At 44.8% G+C, this 20308-nt stretch overlaps 3 protein-coding genes across 6 annotated transcripts in view; 2 read left to right on the top strand and 1 right to left on the bottom strand.

The window, feature by feature from the left end:
* Positions 1 to 1144: 1144 nt before the first annotated feature.
* LOC105830357 (pro-resilin) lies at positions 1145 to 5228 on the top strand. Its single transcript, XM_012669632.3, has 4 exons — positions 1145 to 2508; positions 2818 to 3834; positions 3977 to 4382; positions 4758 to 5228. Exons 1-4 carry the CDS (start codon positions 2485 to 2487, stop codon positions 4907 to 4909), a joined length of 1599 nt encoding a protein of 532 aa, XP_012525086.2. The 5' UTR covers positions 1145 to 2484; the 3' UTR covers positions 4910 to 5228.
* LOC105837622 (storkhead-box protein 2) overlaps positions 4808 to 20308 on the top strand; it is an 82480-nt gene continuing 66979 nt past the window's right edge. For 2 of the 3 annotated variants that reach the window (XM_036287756.1, XM_036287759.1), the window contains exon 1: positions 5810 to 9635. The gene's annotated coding sequence lies outside the window, so the exon portion shown is untranslated. Of the gene's footprint in view, positions 4887 to 5809; positions 9636 to 20308 lie in introns of those variants that run through there. The other variant, XM_036287757.1, reaches the window with a different exon arrangement.
* LOC105830344 overlaps positions 4991 to 20308 on the bottom strand; it is an 85165-nt gene continuing 69847 nt past the window's right edge. For both annotated transcript variants that reach the window (XR_004963528.1, XM_036287767.1), the window contains one exon: positions 4991 to 5813. The gene's annotated coding sequence lies outside the window, so the exon portion shown is untranslated. The remainder of the gene's footprint in view (positions 5814 to 20308) is intronic.

Consider the following 20308-nt stretch of genomic DNA (forward strand, 5'->3'; position numbering starts at 1 on the left):
AATGGTACATGTGTACTGCTATGTACATACATACATATTTCTGCACGCAAGCCTGCGTGATGTAACAGCTAGGGATGCGAGAATGCGCGAAGATGCATGAGAATGCGTAAGAGAGAAAACAAGAATGAATGCACTTCCGTTTATTTTCAATTAGAGGAAATTACGTTTGCTGTTTCTCTATATTTTCAAATTGTACGTTTTCCTTTTTACAAGTTTTTGACTCCTTCATTGCGTTAATTTTTTGTTCCCCTCAATTCTTTAATTTTTTAATTTCTAACTTCAATTGTGTTCAATATGATACGAAATATCGTGTACTGTAAGAAAAACTCATTATAAAATTAATGAAAATATAATTAGTGAATATCTATTGGTGATAAGTCAATGAAAAATCTTGACTTATTATTAGAAATGAACAATATAATACATTCATTTATGATAATGTAATATATTTTTTTAATGTTAGTGAAATCTATCAATGGCAAACTGTGTAAGAATTATTGTGTTTTTTGGTAATTTAAAAATTTAAAACTTTTAATGTCATAGATTATCATGCGAATAATTGATGGCGATCGGGATGTAATGTAGAGATTTGTATGCCGACATAGAACGGCTACGTTCTCATTTACACAGATGACACAAAGCCCGCACCGAGAGATATGTATCTAGAGAGGAATCGTGTGCTACACAAAACATCTTCTCTCAACATGTATTCGCAGTTCACACAGGGAGATTGCATCCGCCGTGTCTGCTCGTAAAATTTAATCGAATGATCAAGCGAACGAAAGGATTTTTCATCTCATTACATCGTATTGTATTTTCTGTTTTTTAACTCTTCTTCCATCACTGAAATTCAAAAATTTAAATGCAGAAATAATACACACAAAAAATATTAATTTTATTGATAAGAAAAGCAATACTTGATTCACGTTTTTTTTTCTTTTAATAAGTAATATTTATTATTAATAAAGAATATTTTTTTGATAAATTGTGTCAAAATATATTTATCGTAAATTTTAAACAAATTTATCATGTTAAAAGAATTTATACACACACTTTCTTCAAGAATATGATAAAATTTTAGTACACAAGAATAAATATTAAATTTTATAAATGTATTGTTAAAAAAATTAGTCAAGTATTATAACAAAAATAAAATTGCATTATTTTTGTGAATTACAACTAAACAAATTACAAATATTAAACCTTCAGATACAAGGAGAACTTTTTTTTTATTATTCTTTACTGAGAAGTACACGATTCAAACATCGTTCAGAGATCAGATTAATTAGAATAAAATAAATCAAATTGTTGAAAAGATTAATCGGGGAAAAAATAACTTGAAGTAACTTTCTAAGCACTCGTTATCTCGTACACTTATTTGGCGCTCCGCGTGCAAAACAGATGCACGTGCATGCACGTATTCCGGGGAAAATTTGTGCAATCCGAGCATTCATACTGAATGCAAGTGACGGTAGCGGTGCGGGCACGCTAGATGAGATGGGATACGTTATGCAAGTTTGCGCTACACAAGTGTATTGCGTCAGAGTGAATCGTCGGTTCTACAGAAGAACCCGTGACGTTTAGGGTTTTATAATTGAAGGATATGCTTTTCATGCGCACATCACTAGCATTTAAAGCCGTCAATTACGAGGAGCAGAAATCGATAAACTTTTTTTTGTGAATGTAAAGATTCAAAGATTTAGAAAATTAAAACTTTGTACAAATTTAAAATATGACACACACACACATGCATAATAACAAAAGAATAATGATATTGTAATTCTCACTCTTTCGTTAAAGCGTGGCTTTTCTAATCCTTCTACTGATAGAGGAAAAATTAATAAAACTAATTGAACAGTGCGGTTACGTATGATTAATTAAGTACATACGTTATCCGCATTGTATTTCAGTCTTATACACGGAATGTAGTTCCCCAGCTTTATATCGCGAACTTCAAGAAAAGACGCGGCTAAGCATACATTTTTAACTTCTCTCTCTCTCACGGTTCACGGTACATGCGGCGGTGCTACATCGGAGCAATATATCAAGGACCGCGTCAAAGGCTTTAACGCGAGACGATTTAGAGGCGCTCCAGATGATTACGAGTTAACGATTCGCGGCGCAACGCTGACGGGAGTCGCGAAGATCGGCAAAGATATAGAGCGCGGATCTGCTCGTGAGCATACGTTTACGTACACGTACGCCGCCGATCCGGCTCTTTTCCATCGATCCCGTCTCAGCATCTTGTGACACACTTGCGTCGAACGTTGCTGTAAATCTTGCCGATTGCACCAAACTATGATCTAGAAAACGCGGATGAGCCCCGGGATATATAAGGAACGGAGCGGACCTCGTTGTTTGTCATTCCCTCGAGAAATCTAACCCACGCTCGAAGGGTAGCAGCGAGAGCCAGGGAGAGCGTGTCTCCCTCGGAGGGATAGAGTAACAGAAAATTCGATTTTCTCTTTGCCGTTGGAGAGTACTATGAGAGCCGTCAGTATGCTTAAGGTGAGAAGAAAATGATATCTACCTTCACATAAAGTACAAAACTAATGGATGTATTACCGTTGAATAAAAATTATTTTGCTGAGAAATTATTTGCGAATTTATAAGAAAGTATTTCAAATATATATATTTTTTGACATTGGACTTAAGACTTCATCTAGACAAAAATTTAAATAGAAGGATTTAACATGTTTGCATACTTTGGTGTAAGAAAATATTGAAATAATTTCATTTTATACTCAATATAAGTTTATAATACTTGTTAAGATTGATCGATTTCACATTGTAATAGTACGTCGAAATTTCTCACAGATCAGTGGAACAACATTTATTATGATGCTGGCCGTGGCGCGTTCGGAACCCCCGGTTAATTCGTATCTACCTCCAAGAACGGGCACCCCCGGTGCGAATGGCGGTCGAACCGACCTGTCTACTCAGTACGGGGCGCCGGATTTCAATAACGGGGGTGGCGTTAATAGAAACAGCGGCGCAACAAGTTTCACCGGGACCGGCGGTAATGGCGCAGGTAATGGTCCGTCGAAACTTTACGACGTGCCCATCGGGGGAAATGCCGGTGGAAATGGTTTAGGTCAGTTTCAAGGAAACGGATTTAGGGGTGGACAATCCTCTAGCTCTAAGGCTGCCAATGGTGGCTTTGGTGAAGACAGAGGCAACACAGGAAAGCCGTCGACTAGCTACGGTGTTCCCGACGCGAGTGGGAACAACGGGGGTGCTTTCGGAAACGTAGCTAACGAAGGAAGACCGTCGACTAGCTACGGCGTTCCCGGTATGAGTGGCTTTGGTGAAAACCGAGGCAATGTGGGAAGACCGTCGACTAGCTACGGCGTTCCCGACGCGATTGGGAACAATCGGGGTGGTTTCGGAAACGAAGGTACTGGAGGGAGACCGCCGACTAGTTATGGCGTTCCCGGAGTGAACGGAAATCACGAAGGTGGAAACAATGGCAACGCGAGTCCTCCCTCGAGTAGTTATGGCGTACCTGGTGCAAATAATGAAAATACAAATAGCAAAGGTCTCTTTAACGATGGAAAAAGTAACGGAGGACCGTCGAGCAACTACGGATCCCCAAATGAAAATGCATTCGGAGGAGGATTATCAACTAGCTACGGTCTACCTAATAGAAATGGAAATGGTAATAGCGGCGGTTTAAACGGAGGAAGTTTCGTAAACGGTGAGGCTAACGGCTATCCATCTGGAGGTCCCAATGGAAACGCAAAGAATTTTGGACACGACAATGGAAGTTTTGGAAGAGGAGGCGAAAGAGATAGTGGCGGGGGTTACAACGACAACGCGCAAGAGGGAAATACTGTAAGTGTACATGTCAAAGAATCATTGAAGCAGAAGTGAAATGTGACAATTATTCGAGGGGAATGAGAGAAGTTTTCTTTTCGATATTTCTATTAACTTTTATTTTAGCGATAGACTTGAAGGTTTGTTATCATTTTTTAAGGAGCCGGCAAAGTACGAGTTTTCGTATAAAGTAAAGGATCAGCAAACCGGCAGCGAGTACAGTCACACGGAGACTAGAGACGGTGACCGAGCTCAAGGCGAGTTCAACGTTTTGCTACCAGACGGTAGGAAGCAGATTGTCGAGTATGAGGCTGATCAGGATGGATTTAAACCGCAAATTAGATACGAGGGCGAAGCGAATGTCGGCGGAGGATACAGCACCGGCGGGCCGAATGATAACAATGACGGTTATTCTTCTGGTCGACCGGGTAGCGGTGACTTTACGAATAACTCAGGATTTAATGGAGGCGGTAGTAGCAGTGGTTATCCAAGTGGTGGTCCCGGCGAGGGAAAGCCTGGTGGATTTAATAGCGGAGGCAGCAGCGGTTATCAGTCGGGAAGACCAGGTGCGATAAGATCCGTCGTTTAATTGAGTCGAAATGACTCGAAAGACAAGTTGAAATTTCAGAGGAATATATTAAGGAACTTTCAACTCTTGCATAATGAAATATTTAAATTCTGCATGGAAAATATTTTTTATTAAAGAATTGAATTTTTGATTTAAGTATTTATATTTATATTATAATTTTCAGAATTAAATTTCTCTCTCTTTCTCTCTCACTTTCGTTTGAATAAAATAATTTAAGAGACTTAACTATTACATAGTTTCTGTAAAGAAATAACAAATTATATTGTGCACTTCAACATTTATTTATAAATATTTTAATTGAAAATTTTAAATTTAATTTTATTAATTAATTGAGTCAATTTATATTTTATAGGACAATCTTTTGGTCGAGATAATGATGGCAATTTAAGCGGCGATATCGGCGGATACTTTTCCAATCCTTCTAACAATGGCATCGGCGACAGTGACAACACGAATGTCGGAAGGAACAGACAAAATGGCGGTAATAGTGGATATCAATATTAAATACACATAATTCAATAGATTTAGAGATTATCACGGTCTTGGATAATTTCGCAAAAGGATAAAAAATCGATTGAGAAGTTATTTAAATTAAACTGTATTTAATAACCAAATATTATTTAATAGTAATCACACACACGGAAAACTTCTATATTACCATAATATTATATTATCCAAAATTTTTCATCTTACCAACCAAAACAAATTTATAAAAATACGAAGATATACCTTTTGCACTCTACAGTATCCTTATAAAAAACTATAGTGTAGCAAGTTTTAGTTAGTAAGCAAAAAAGAAAAAAATAAACGAACGTATAATCGATATCGATAGAAATTTTCTCATCGGCATCGTACGAAATATATATATTTATATCCATGCTTTTTTTTAAAAGACCAAACACATACAAAAATTACGTAATAATCGCGAAATTAGCTAAACGCAGAGCTAATTCGTCAAATGGTGTTCGTTACATGGAAATTAGATATCATATGTGCATGTAGCTGTGTAGAATAATTTCGTCCTCTTACGCCGAACTAATTTCACACTTCCGCGGCGTGCTCGGGGAAGCGCGACCTTAAGGGTCGCACGACGCGCTCGTACGACAAAGATTAACACGGCTGAAACACGGCCAATGTGTACAATTATGCAGCTCCGTATCCGGCTTGCGTTATATCTCCTCGTGTGACCCGCTCGCTCGGCCGTCGGCAGGAAGTCGTAGTCGGCCCGGTCCGCCACCACGTGTGAATCTACGGGGCATTAAAACGCGCGCCGCATTGCAGCGGTTTCCCAAACGCGATGTGCCCACGATGAGAGAATCATAAAAAAAAAACGATGCAAAACTTACCTTTGATGCCATTGTTTCACTGGACTGACCCGCAGCATAGAATTCAACCTGAGACAAAAATCCTGCAGAAAATTATCCAACAGTAATCTTTTAACCAATACTCTAAAAAAACGAGAGGAAAAAACCAAAATACAGTATAGGTATAGTATTTAGAAATATTTAGAATAATTACACGCGTCAATAATCGTAAAAAGATCTTTGAGACTTTCTTAAGAAAGATGTTTCTAGCTTCGAAACTGATTTCCTTGAAAGCTCGAAATGAAAGAAAAATGATTTATTTTACTCTTCTATTTCCTTGAGAGAAACGTCCGTGAAAAGTGTATACCGTCCCCTCCACCCCTTTCACGCAAATCTCCGTTTTAGAAAAATAAAATACCTCTGTCCGCCCATATTGCGTAAGTCTCACGACGATTGTGCGTCTTAGTTAGGTGGACATTCTCGAGACGCGTGAAATTCTCGTGCATTCACGCGGGACGAGGCATCGGCAATATTTCATAATTAGTTGCAATTCAATTTGTACAGTGACGATATGCGTGCGCGTATGTACGTGGAAATGCACGCGTGCAAATGGGCATAAATATAGCCACAGCCGCACAACCAGGAACAAGAGAAACAGGTTCCAGCCACGGTACCGTAGATCCTTAAGGCATCACGGAGAGAATGGTAAACCAGCTGCGCCCGCTGCTCGGGATTTCACTGTAAATGTCAACCCGAGGCACGCGAAACGTCCCCTCCGATTTAAAGGAAAGTCGCTCCGCGAGCCGAGCCGTATAATAAAGTCGTTGCGCGAAGACGCGAAGGGATGAAAGACGCGAAGAGGGTGTTTCATTCAACGACCGACTCTCGCGCTCGCGCCTCCGGACGAGGTGCTCAATTCACCCTCGCATGAAAACATCGGCGAGAAGTGTTAACGCTCCTCGTTAAAAACTTTCGTGGCACGGGCCGCTTATATCATTGCAAAAAGAAGTCAATGGCTCACATTAAATTGACGGAATAAGAAATGGACGAACGGGACGACGGTATCGTTGATTTTTTGCCGATCTACTCGTTCAGGCGTTCAGGGTATTATGCGGCAGGAAGCCTCCGAGCGGATAGAGATAGTCGGATATTCGTCATCAGGAGAGAATAATCGACGCGGCAGCGGGGAGATCCTCGTTGTCCCGAACTTTCCAAACTTTCCTAACGCGACGACGACGGCCCGTTTTTTTTTTTTCTTTTTAATTTCGAAAGGCGAAAAAGATATTGTTATACGCGTATCGCGGAGCGGCGGCGGCGTAGCCCCGTTACGCTTAAACAGAGATACTTGCCGGGCACATTAGAAAGTTGCGGACTTTATGAAAGTATACATGAGCCCGAGCATCACGTTAATTAACCCGCTACTCAGCGAGCGCGAAGTGGTCTAACGTCCACGAGGATGCTAAACGCGCCGCCCTCGCTGCCGAAGATCTGTCTAATTATTTTACAGCGATGTGAAAATTGCCAGATCATCGCGAGATAATTTCGCGCCGTTCGCCGTGCTTCCTGTTAGCGAAGCCTGAAATCCATCGCGTCCTTAAAGCATCAAAGTTATTCTCGGTATCACAATAGTCTATTACGTGTCTTTCGACCTACATTAGACCTAAATTAAAAGGTAGATATTAATTAAATCCGCATCCCAGCAAACTGATCAATAAACAATCAGCTCGATGGCAACATATTTGGCGCAATTAACGATTATTTTGTAAGAAGCGCAAAGACGAGTTCCTCGTATTCTCTTTTGACGTGCAAGAATTACATTGTCCTCGCTCTGGCACGTTTTATATTTCGACATAGAGAGCCGGGACAGATAATTATCTAGATAAATGATCCAGATAAATCTTTGGGGCTCGATAAAAGTCTCACGCCTCGACGCGGCGGCGGCGTCTTTCGCGACGAGGCGTCTTGTTACCACGGGCGCGCGCACTTAGGTGTTTTCGGCCATATTCGGCGATGCCGTTCGGGCATCTTTACGACCCAGGGCCAGGACCCGTCGGTAATCCACCGGCCGCTCTCCCCGTCCCTCTTCCTCTCGAAACGTAATCGTTTTTGCAGCCGGTCCGGTTCTCGGCGTCACCGACCTACCGGAACGCGTCGCCGGACTCGACCGGGGTACCCACAGGTATATACGAAAAGACGAAACGCACACGCGGAAATTCCACGGTCATTTTCGCCGGTACCCCTCGTTCCTCTGCGTCTACTCTCGGCGCGGGTAGCCCTCAATGGTAGCCCAAGGACGCAAAGAAGTATTAGCATCCAAGATCCACGCGAATCCGAATGAATCGCCTGGAGGTTCTTTTTTTTCTCTTACTCGCGCATCCCGTCAGAGAAATGAGAATGGAAAGAAAGAAGTGAGAGAACGTCCGTGGTTGCTTCGAGGTTGCCTTACCGTCGTAAAGTACAAGCCTCCTCTCTTGGACGAAACACTGTATCGAGATATTACGCGCGGCACGTCGTTACGGATGCTGGGGCGAACCGCGCGCGCGCGAGGATTGAAAAAGAGCTAAGCCTCTTCACCGTAGCAACGGTCGAAAGTGGAAAATCATGCTACTAAATTTAGATTAAAAGTCGACGCGTGGACGTCGCGGAAAATACTCGCCGCTGAAGCAAGGACACCCGCGGAGAGGCGCGTCGTTCGTAACAATCTTAGCCGATTCTTATGCGCGCAAATCCGAAGCGGATCGCGGAGCGAATTCGCCGGGACGGCGCGGCAAGTGCAGCTATTTCTCGCGGGAATTTATCGTGAGGGATCCCTGCGAGCGGGTCTTAAACCGGGTGACTCCTCTCGCAGGACAACGTATCGAAAGAAAAATCCAAAAATATCCCCGGGGCCCCGTTCGCGATCCCATGCGAAGGAGAGAAAGAGAGAGAGAAAAGGAAGAAGGAGAGAAAGATCGAGAGATGGCCCCTACTCCACTCGCGGAGAGCAAAACCCCACCACGAATGGCAAACGCACGGCGCGGAGACGGGGAAGAGCGACGACGGGGAGGGGAGGAAGGGAGGGGGGAATGCGGCGAGGAGAGCGGCCACAGGACGAGAGCGAGAGAGGAGGACGCGAGGGAGAGATGGTGAGAAACGGAGAGGAGAGACCGGCGCGGTGCTTCGCGTTTTCGGAGCAGTCAGCGGCGGTGGCGGTGGCGACGACGGCGGCGGTGATGCCAGTTTCTCGTAGCTGCTCGTGCGGCGGCAGCCTGCGGCGGCATCGTGCCCGCCGTCCGTATCTCTCCCCTTCAGTATGAAGCCGACGACCGTGCCAGCTGCAGCGGCTGCACCTGCCGCACCGTCCTCGACTACGCGCGACACTCATCGCGTACTCCGCCGCGCCTGCGACGCCGCGCGTCTCCGCTTCTCCTCCTGATCGAGTGGACGAGAGACGACCCTCCCCTTTCCTCCCCGCTCGTCTTGGAATTCCGTCCCGTCGAGAGAATCCCGTCGGGATCCTCTCTCTCTCTTTCTCTCTTTCTCCGCGCAAGCGAATCGATCGCCTTCCGCCCGGCCGGAAGGGGGATCGCGCGATCGCGATTCCTTTCTTCCTTCTCTCCCTCTCGTTCGCTCCCTTCGCCGACGAGGTCCCGAGCGCCAAGGAGATTCAGTTTGGGCCGCGTGCTCGTGCACGTGCCGCACCTAGGTCGACAGAGATAATCGCACGTGCACCGAGTCTCGTTCGTCGCGCGAACAAGTGGGAAGAACTGTGAACACCGCGAGGGCGCACCGGCTCTCCCTTCGGACTAAAAAGTGAAAAGCTCGCCCTTCGTCCTCCTCGCTCCTTCGTCGCCGCAATTGATGTCGCACTCCCGCTGATAACCTTGGTGGTTTCCATTAGGCGGACTTCGCGGGACAGCGCGACGATCATTCGTCGCGGCAGCGAGGTAAGTCCAGATTCTCGAGTCTCGAGGGTCAAGAGAGCGGTCAGACCTCGCGCCGCGGCCACCTTCGCGAATTCGGACTTGTGGAATTACGAAACGTGCCCGGGGATTCCTCAACGGCGCCGAGTCCTGGCTTCGATTACGAAAGATTACGCTCTCTTTTTCAACTTTTCACATAGGTTTCACTTTTTGATTAGTACACACCATAAATTTTACTAGAAAGTTTCTTTTTAATAATATTCGCAATTTAGGACTTGGAAAATTATGCTCATTATCAATTATTCGTTAAATTTCACTTTTCGGTAACAAGCAGATCTCATTAATTGATTCTACTTCGATGATGTAATTTCATTGTATAATGAAATGCGATTCGAGATGGAAACGTCAAAATAGAAAAGATATTTATATATATTATATAATAAATATAAATACAAATTATTAATACATATAATTAAAATCAATTAGCCCTTGATTTTCTTCTTCGTTTGATCAATGCGTTGTTACCAATGATCGGCCAGCTTAGATTTAATTAGCATTCCAGTCGCGGAGCATGTTGTCTAACGTGTCGTATAAACCATTCGAGGGATGTTCACTCGGACACGTAACACGAGGTCCTTTTCTCGCCGAAAAAAAAGGAGAGGGAAATAACATTAATCTCCCGTGGCTTCCGCCACGCGTTTTACAACAACGCAACAATAATAGCGTTAATAACGGCGATCTCGTGCGGGGGTCTTCATTAATGCTAGTCGACGAGAGACGAGTCCTTTGAAAGCCTGAGAACCCGGATGATTTACCGCGTCGTCTCGTCACGACGGGACCGTCCCGGCGATTTATTCGGCGGAGGTCGATGGTCTCCTTTTCCGCACGAATCGACGAGAGGCCTGCCGCCGCTCGACCTCGACCTCGGGAAATAACGCGGAATTACCATCCCGGATGGCTGAAACGGCCGGGGATAATGTAACGTGGGACCTCGAGGCCAGAGAGAGAGAGAGAGAAAGAGAAAGACGATTGCCCGTGGTATGGTCGCAACAATTCTCGCTAATGTGTTGCATTAATCGCGAAACTATTCTTCTCCTCTTACCCTTTTACCCTCCTTTCCTCCCTCTTTCTCACTCTGCTTTTTTCTGGGACAAACCGTGCTACACTGCAATATGGAGCCGAGTAGATCGTTTGATTTTGTTTGATTTCAAATCATCGAATTATATGCACGAAAAGGATTTTGAACAATTTTTGTAAAAAAAAAATACAGATTCGAAAATAATTAGGTTGAACCATTAATAAAATTATAATGGTTATTTAAGTTGCCAGAATGTTAAAACTTTCCTGCACGGAGAAAAATAATTTGCTGGCACAGCATATTTTATGCTGTCTTAGCAAAGTTATTATATGGACAGCAAAATTATTTGTTAAGAATACTAATGTAATTTTGCTACATAAACGAGCAAATCTCGCTAGAATAGAAAACAAACTTTTGCTGAATTAACAATTTGCTTTGATGATTTATTTAAATTAGCAAAACATATTTGCTAAGAATAGACTGTTTTATTTCCACAGCAAATTAATGTTTCTACGGACAAATTTATTTGGCAAAATTCGTTTATTTGACAAAACATATTTTGCTGTAAAGTTCAATTATGAAAAATTAGTTACAATAGTAAACTTTTATTGTTGTCATATCGAATATGCTGTAGCAGCAGTAGTTTCATTGCAACAGCAAAATTATTTTTTTCCGTGTGCGATATTCTCATTCTTGAGCATTCCGTATAATTATTTTGATAATCCAATAATATAAATTTAAACTTTTAGTAAAAGATTAAACTCAAAATTTCGTATTCTTTAATCTTCTTTCAATGTAGCTATCTTTAACGCGTTGAAAGTTACTCTGAAAGTCTATTCAGAAAAGTAATTTTTAGATCAACGATTTTTGCGCCATCAGATCGAGATTTTTAGGGTGAGAGATGAGAAAAACTGTCCGATTGATTCGCGTTCGAATTTTTGGCGACGCGAGCGCGGCTTCCTGCTCTCTCGGCGCGATCTCAACCGTTTCGTTTTCGCGATCCGCGACTCGTACGTAAGCTAAGTATCCGTGTTTCACGCGCGTCGCAATTAAAGTCACAAGTTGCCTCCGCGGCGACGTGACGTGCCATTCCGGGGAAGGCGACCGCGCAGTCATTAACTCCCGACACAATGCCGGGCAATTAAACTGATTTGTGTGTCCCCGCCACTCGCGAGAAACTCGCTCAATCTAATTTCCATGGCAATCCACTTAATTATCCCGACGGGACTTTTCGGATCTTCGGTCGCGTTCGCCGGTTAAGAGGCATAATGTAACCACCCGGGGAAAGCAACTTTTTCGCCGTGCACAAAATGCTGCCGCGGCGTTTATCGTCGTTAACCGTCGATCGCGTGGGGTATGAAAGCGAGCGCCCGGGTTCATCAACGCGTTCATCATATGCTTCGCGGAGTGCCTCGGTAAATACGATATACATCGTAAAGGACACCGATGCAGGTAGAAAATAACGTTCCGAAGAAAGGTCGTTCGAACCCTCGCCTTACGTAAACGGCGCTTTCCCCCCTTTTAGAAAGCTTCCAAAAGGCGTTAGCCTATCTAACTTTCACAATAATAAACGAGGGTAAACGGCAAAAGTAATGAGATATCGAGGACTCATTCTTCTTTCTTTTTTTCTCGCGGTACCATTTATCGTTTTGAACTCTGTGACCCGTGTGTGCGTTTAGCGTCCGTGGAAAACTCGCCTGTAAAATCGTTCGCATGGGAGCCGCCGCCAGAAGTGGCACGCACAAGTAGGTGAAAAACACATAACATGAACGCTGCACCTGTGCGGGTACGCGGGGGCCGTTTATTCAAGGCGATATTAATCGTAGGTATTTAACGCCCATATTTTATGACACGCAACACACAAATTCTGCGCGGGGACGGTGGTGGTACAATGCGCCAGCGCGCGGTTTCCGTTTCGGTGATAGCAGCTGTAAGAAACGGCTGGCCAAACTCGTTTCCTATTATCGTATGTAATAATCGCCGATTTGTCTTCGGAAACGGGACTAGAACGTACGGGCGAGAAACCGTACGTGAAAATTGCGTAACGCCTGATTCAGGCGAATCGAATATAAATCCGTGTACCGTTTGACGTCTTTTACGAAAGACTGGCAACACCAAGTACAACATGTGTGTCCGTGTCTCTCTCTCTCTCTCTCTCTCTCTGTGCCTTTATCAGTTTTTTTTACAGGTCGATTAAATCGGAATAGTTAATGCGCGTGAGAAACTTTAATTGCAGCACGTTGCTTCACGTGTAGCGTAAAGAAAAACGATATTCGAAACGCGTTTCTCATAATGGCATGATTATTTACTCATTGTTATTTAAAAAAGTAAAAAATATAAAATAATAATAGTAAAATTTAAATCAATGTGTGAAAACATAACTAATTATAATAAACATGAGCCTTACTCAATCATAGTTGATATTTTTTTCCATGTTACTTTATGTACATTTTCAATTTATCAAACTGCGCGTTGAATAATAATATCGCAGTATTAAATTAATATTATTATTCTTATTCAGCTCAAACCTGCGACCGAATTTATTGTTGGATCCATTTTTAAATATTATATAAATTAAATCATCAAGCTGAAAAAATTCAGCCAAGACTGAACAAACTCACCTTAAATCACTTAAAAAGTATACACAGAAAAAAAAGTGATGTAGCCAGTACATATGTGATTGCGGGTTGCCAACTACATAAAATACTCAATATAATAATATTTGCTATTAATGCAAGTATAATGTTGATACTGCAATAGCATATATTACTGTATTAAGTATATCTGTAGTTGGCAGTCCGCAACTATATATCTTATTGAATATATTACTTTTTTTTCAGTGTAATTATTAATTGTCACAAAAAATCATCTCGAAAATATAATAAAGGATTGCGTCTACGTTGCGAGTTTAATTGCTAAACTCGGCAATTACCAGACGCTTGTGCTGCGGAGGAGATACGGCAAGCGGGTACAGGTGTGGAAAACGGGTTATCTTCGCGAGACGAGTACGAAAACGATATGCGCGATCGTCCGTGAACGCGAGGTCGATCGTTAAGTAAGTCGAGACGGCCAGCCGAGTTGCCGTAAAGATTAGCGCGCGCTGCGCGAACGTGGCCGGCGCAGAAGAAGATTACGGTTCACCCTGGGAGTACATCGTTACGCGGGGCCTTTTATGCCCGCGCTCAAATCCGCCATTTAGGTTCTGTTTACAACGATCTCTCTCTCTCTCCCCCGAGCTACGGCTGCGAAATGGACTGCATTTCGCGTAACACGGCCGCGGGACCGAGCAAGGTCGAAAACAAGCCAGTCCGAAAGTTATCCAATCCGTTTAGCTCTCTCGGTAGTATTATTTTGCAATAATTAGAGAATTATCGCGATTGTCATCTCGTAAAGATCACGTTGCGGATGATGATGAAGATGAGATGAGGACGACGATGTTTCTCCCTCTCCCCGCGGGAGTTTTGCAACCGCAGCGACGTATCGCACCGGGTCAATCGCGCTCCTCGAGTTCATTTATCTTTCATTTCACTTCTTGGATTCGCTTCGCCCGACGTTTCGAATGCCTCTTCGGGGGTGGGGAGGTGCTTACGTAAAAGTCGTCGAACGTAAGATATTCTTTCGCGGGCGCGCGACCCGCGATTGCGACCCGATAAAGCGCCCGACCTTCACGAACGATCGGTTCTCGTCGTCGTCGTCGCGCCCGCGTACACGCCAAGTTACGTTCTCCGCACTCGCAGTTATATTCCGTCGACTTATTTATAGTCGACCTTTAACAGTACTCTTTACTCGGATCTCTCATATATCCCGAAGGAAAGTTGGACGGTAAAAGCCCATTTTACGGGCGCAGCCGGCGCGGCGCGCGGCGGCGCGAGTCGGGCGCATCGGGCGCGTAATTGATCGATAGCTAACTATCTTTCTCAAAGAGCGTGTACACGTTACGTGGCTGGGTGAGACCGGTGGAAGAGAAAATTATCGACTCGCGCGCGGCACTTAAACCGTCACCGCCCTCCGTGAAAGAGAAGAAAACACCGCATCCGCCGCCGCCCGCCGTGCGATATGCGCGTGCATACTCGCGTACGTACTTTTACCTCGCAGGAGGTTTCGATTGTCGTATATGACTTTGCGAAAAAAAAAAAACCGTGCGAGTTTCGGGATCGAGCGCGATCGAGAACGATGACGTTTACCGCGCGCGTTTCCGAAATCTCATTTTGCGCGATATTACATTAGTCAATGTTAATTGCTCGAGCTGGAAGCGCAGCGATTGCGAAATTAGTAGTGCAAATCCGGTTTTTTCAGTCTTGCGAGTTTAATTCATTTTTTTTTTTTACATAACTTCGAGAAATCATCCTCGTCCACCGCGACTTTCCCGTTCGCTGACCCCACGCGATAACGTGGGCCGAGGGAAGAAGAGAGAGAGAGAGAGAGAGAGAGAGAGAGAGAGAGAGAGAGAGAGAGAGAGAGAGAGAGAGAGAGAGAGAGAGAGAGAGAGAGAGAGAGAGAGAGTTCCTCGCGCGACTCATTCTCGGTGGTAACAAGGCTAATGGAAGAACGATCGTGTTGGTCGGCTTTTCGAAGTGCCGCGCGCACACGGGTAATTTCTCTCCTACGCTAGATTCCGCGGGAAAAACAAGACCGTAGGAAGAGGAGAACGATGGCCGACACACTCACTTGTCACTTACTCGGCGGACCGTCCGACGCATTAAAGCCGCGGTGGAGATTCGAACGTCGCGCCGTAGTGCTTCACTCTTCTCTTGCAATTGGAACTTTCGAACGAGGTAAATCGAAGTCTCCGTCGATCGATTTAATGGGCAAAAGTTATACAGAGAAGAGTTGACGAATACGTACCGCCTAAATCGTAGCTCACCGATATTTTATACAAGCAACATTTAGTAAGAATATGAAATAAATATGAGTAATATAGATACAAATTTGACACGTTTCATTTCTGTTTTGTACACTGAAAAAAATAATTAACTTGACTAAGTTTTTCAACCTGAATTAAATTTCTTCAGTTTAAATTTTTTTTCTCAATGTGCCAAGTGTAGTACGTGCTTAATTTTTAATCATAATTTGATTCATTTGATCAATAATAACGTGATTATATAATTTTCTGAAACTTTTACAATTTATAATTTGCCACATTTATTTGCATGCAAATCAGTAGCAAGTGGAAAATACAAATTACAAAAATAACTTAAGTGGTACGCAACCCTTTCTTATCTTTTCTTCATCAAGCCGTTCCTCGTAAATTTTTTATTATTTAAAATTTTGGTAAAAAAGCGTCAAAAGGAATATAATAATTAATGTTACATTAATAGCACACAAAAAGCGCGTAGGAAACGCTCGGAAACTGCGTAGTGTGTCGCGGGAATGAAGACGTGAGAACATCGACCAAACGTAAGGGACTATTTGCATTCGACGGAGCGTATTAGCGCCTCAATTAATCTCCCCGCGCGGGGCCTCGTAAACGCGACACCGCCAACAACCTATCGCTGTCTCGTCTCGGTTAGAGACATCGGCCGTTTATGGTCAAGCCGGAGACGAGGAAACTCTGACGCGCGCGATTCAGAAAGCGGAGGTCGGACAGCCTAGAAAAGATGGCACACACTCGGCCGGCACACGATCGTCGTCGTCGTCGTCGATCGAACGATCGACCACGCAGCGGGGGATTTTCTAAAGTGATTAGAAATAATTGCGTCGACGCCAGCAGCCCGTAGGCTGGAAAAGTAAGGACGCCGCGGGAAACGGACGTTGCGAAGATCGCCGGGTTTTAATTAATTGACTCGCGACTGCCGTGTCCCCGACCGAGACAGAAAGAGAAAGAGAAAGAGAGAGAGAGAAAAAGACCGCGGGAGGAAAAAGGCCGTACCGGTGCGACCGGAAGTAAAAGCACGCGGGAATCACGCGTCGGTCCTTGGGATCTGCTGGTAACGACGCGCGTTTGACCCCGGGCTTATGGTGCCGTTAATGAGAGATCGTTTCCGACAAGTTCCGCGCCGATGTGCGCGATTTCGCCGGAATAATCGCAGCGGAGAGATGCGAGATACGCAATGAGAAAAATTATCCATACTACGAAAAAGGGACACGCGAGCGTGTATGTGTTTGTGTGTGTATGTGTGTGTGTGTGTATGCCGTGTATGGGAACGGAACGAACTGTTTCGAAGATCGATTTGTCAGATCCGAACAATGATGAAGTCAAATAACGTCTTAAAACTAACGAGGTATCCCGATTCAGCGGATCTCGGGCATGTCAGACATGACTGATGCAGGAGATTTACACTTTCCTCCAATCAAAAGTAAGACGTACTAGATTCGCCGAGCGTGAATCTCGAAAACGCTGATTCTTTTTCCGCGCACGTGAGAGGTGCGTCTGTATACATATATGTCTGTATACACATCTACGCGAATTTCGCAAAAGCGGAGAGATAGCGGAATATGGTAAACGGATCAGCCGTTCACCTCGCCGACCCTTCGCCGTTTGATCGCGCGTTTTCTATGTACATAAACCGATTAGAAATAATTATACGAGCGATGGTAGCCACCGACGGACGGCAGGAAAAGCGATCGAGGACGTCGGGATCTCGTCGCTCATGCCGATTTTATTAATGCGCGCCGTCCGATCGGCAGGTGGTGAAAATGGTCTCCTAATTAATGCTCCGCGGCGCGCGCACGTACACACACACACACACACACACACGTGCGGATCCGTTAATCGCCCCAACGTTATTAATGACGTCGATCGTAGACTCTCGCGCGCTGATATCACGTTGATACGAAATTATAATGCAGCCTCGGCGGCGCGCGGCTCCGATTTAAATTTCCGCAAATGGAACGGCGAGCAAAAACGAAGGCGAGTTTCGATGAACGCCCGAGACGTTTACCATCGTAAACGCAAATCAACGGGAACGCACGCCTCTATATCGCTCGTTATTTACCGTATCTCTCGCGGGCTCTCGCGAGGGGAGAAATGCGAGATATAAATTTTCAATCTACGTGCCACGTAATGACAGTAATCAGTCTCCCACTCACCTCGGCGCGGCCGCGCGCGGTTTCACGGCTTTGGACGTGGAGAGAACCGTCCGCGAAATTGACGAACGCGATTCGGATAGATTTGAAAGTTTCAATTAAAAGGATCCCATCACCCGCGGCGACGGGAAGGGGGAGAAAGGGAAGAACGAGCGCGCGCGCGCGCGCACGCCAGAAGTTTCTCTGAGATAGATCACGTATTTCATTATATGGTCCACATTGCGCCGCGCGCGTACGTCGTCGTTCGCCGCTTGCGGAATCGCGACAAAAGTGGAACGTCGAGGCTCCCGGCGCCGCTACCGTCGTCGTCGCCGCCGCCGCCGCGCCTCTTCGCACGGTGACGGCGGCGATTTTCCCGTCGGGCGAGCCACCTACAAACTATTTTACGAGCCGGTAATGGCACAATCCTCGCCGCCTACTTTTTCATTATTTCTCTCACCCGGACGCGGGGATGCAGCTCGTTTCCTTCCCGTGTTGCGCGACGATCTCGACGGGCTCGGCTTTTGTGCGTTTCGAAATTGCCTGCGAGGCGAAAGATTATTTCAGCTTCTGTCTTGTTGATTTAACAAAAGTTGATTTACTTCTCTCAGTGCGGCAGAGCATCGGCGATGCAGCGCACGCCCGCCCGAATCGAGAGGCACGAATTTGCCTGAACCGCCGTGAGGGCGTGTTGGTCACGGCTAATTATCGGCCGCTCTTGGTAATGAGCCTGCCTGCGAATTTGCACGGCAGCTTGCAGTTTCTTCACTTTCTCGAGCGTACGTCATTACTCCTCTATCGATCGCACGTCAGGCTGGGAAACGCGCGCACGACGCGCGCTTACTTGCAATCTCGCTCGGGCTAAACGCCCGCTCGCTCATCCCGACGCTCGCTCGTTTTCACGTGTATGGAAACTAATGGAAAGTGCAGGTTTTATCTGTGCGGCTTAAGTTTTACGTTAGGTACAATAGCGCGTATACGTATATGAGGGACAGGTCCGAAGACTTTCGAGCGTCCTAGCGGGAAGGAATTCCTATTATGCGCAACGTTAATGAGCGGGCGCGCGTGATGGCACAAGCCACTCAATCGCTCAACAAGGTTAATATTTCAGGCAAGACTGAATCAAGCCCATATTTCACTTAGCTGTATGCAGAGAGAATACGAGAACGTCTCCGTTGTCCTTTGGTTTTTTTTCCTTTTTAGAACATTCACCCCAAAAAATGTTTTGCTGGTATAGACACATTTCTTGACAACTAAAATGTATCGTTAATTTTTGTATCTGCTAGAATTTTGGCTGTCAAGTATAGAATTTATAAATTCCGCTTCTACCAGTTAGAATGCAATGCATATATACATGTTACAGTATTTGCTAATCATTTATTTAACTCAGCTAATTTTTACACACATACAATTTTTGTTGAAGCTGCAAAATCATTTTTTTAGGATTCCGTTTGAAATGGTACATTATGAACTTGTGCATTTTTAATCAAGTGATTACGCCACAATCTGCAGAGATCAAGAATGAAATCTATCTTAGTCACATTTTTGCATTCTACGCGTTTCGCGAGTGCGGCGAATAACTTAATGTGTAAATTAGCGAAATGTTGCAACGACCGACGCTATTTGTACGCGATTATTAGCAAGTCCGCGTGAATCCTCGCTGGATTTTGCCGTCCGCTCGCGGGACGACGGGTGTGCAACGTCGTATTATTTACGCTCGCGTATGCACATGTCATTATGCACCTTCCACGTAAATTGTTATCTGATTACAGACGGTGAACTTGGACCAGTAGAATTACGTAGTTCACTATCGCGTAATTACAAAGGCTCGCCAGTACGTGAAACCTATGCGAGTCTGTGAATACGATGTTACCGGTTGAAGGGTAATGTTAGCCCCAGGGATGCGTTCCGGGATGAACAAAATGATAACCGCAGGATACACGATTATTTTCTAATAATATAGAATTTTCGCAACATTTGATTCGACGATTCTTTTTTTTTTCTTTTTCAACACTTGCGGGACGCCGCATATCACGGCGACGTAAACCCCGATATTTAATTTAATTTCTCGATTATTCCGATCCTTATCGCGTTGAAATTTCTAATTGTACTCATTCAAACCACGCAGCAAGGTAAAATCGCACGACACGTCCGAGAGATTAATCTTTTCCCCTCCACGCGTACCTTTCTGCCCTTATTCCAAGGTGTCGTGAGGTGAAATCAAAAGTTGAAATTAAATAAATCCGAGGGTAAACGTTATATCCGCCGATGAATTTCGTGCATCCCCTCGCCGTCTCGCTCGCTCGAAAATCTCGCTCGCACACCGCGCCACGCCGCGCCGTGCCGCGAGGAAAGGGTTAATGACGTTCCCACGCCCTTCGTCACGATCATCCACGGGCCGCTTAAAAAAAAAGAAAAGCGAGAGGCCGGGCGCCCCGCGGCCGGCGCGAGTTCAAGCGCGGAATGAATCTTCTCTCGCAAGACGAATTCCCCTCCCCCCCTCTCGCTTTCCATTGTGCGCAGGACACTTAAGTGACAAATCGTGTATCGCCGTCGGGAGAAATTACGCGGCGCGTTTTCTTATTCTTCGTGTACGATTCGCCTTCGCACCCTC

This window comes from Monomorium pharaonis, chromosome 5 (genome assembly GCF_013373865.1).
Source record: "Monomorium pharaonis isolate MP-MQ-018 chromosome 5, ASM1337386v2, whole genome shotgun sequence".
NCBI classification, from domain to species: Eukaryota; Metazoa; Arthropoda; class Insecta; order Hymenoptera; family Formicidae; genus Monomorium; species Monomorium pharaonis.

Bases quoted from the DNA above. Each gene is read 5' to 3' on its own strand.
- LOC105830357 (XM_012669632.3), top strand. From the start codon at position 2,485: ATGAGAGCCGTCAGTATGCTTAAG. The intron at 2,509-2,817 runs GTGAGAAGAAAA...AATTTCTCACAG, and splicing joins GAGCCGTCAGTATGCTTAAG to ATCAGTGGAACAACATTTAT. The intron at 3,835-3,976 runs GTAAGTGTACAT...TCATTTTTTAAG, and splicing joins ACGCGCAAGAGGGAAATACT to GAGCCGGCAAAGTACGAGTT.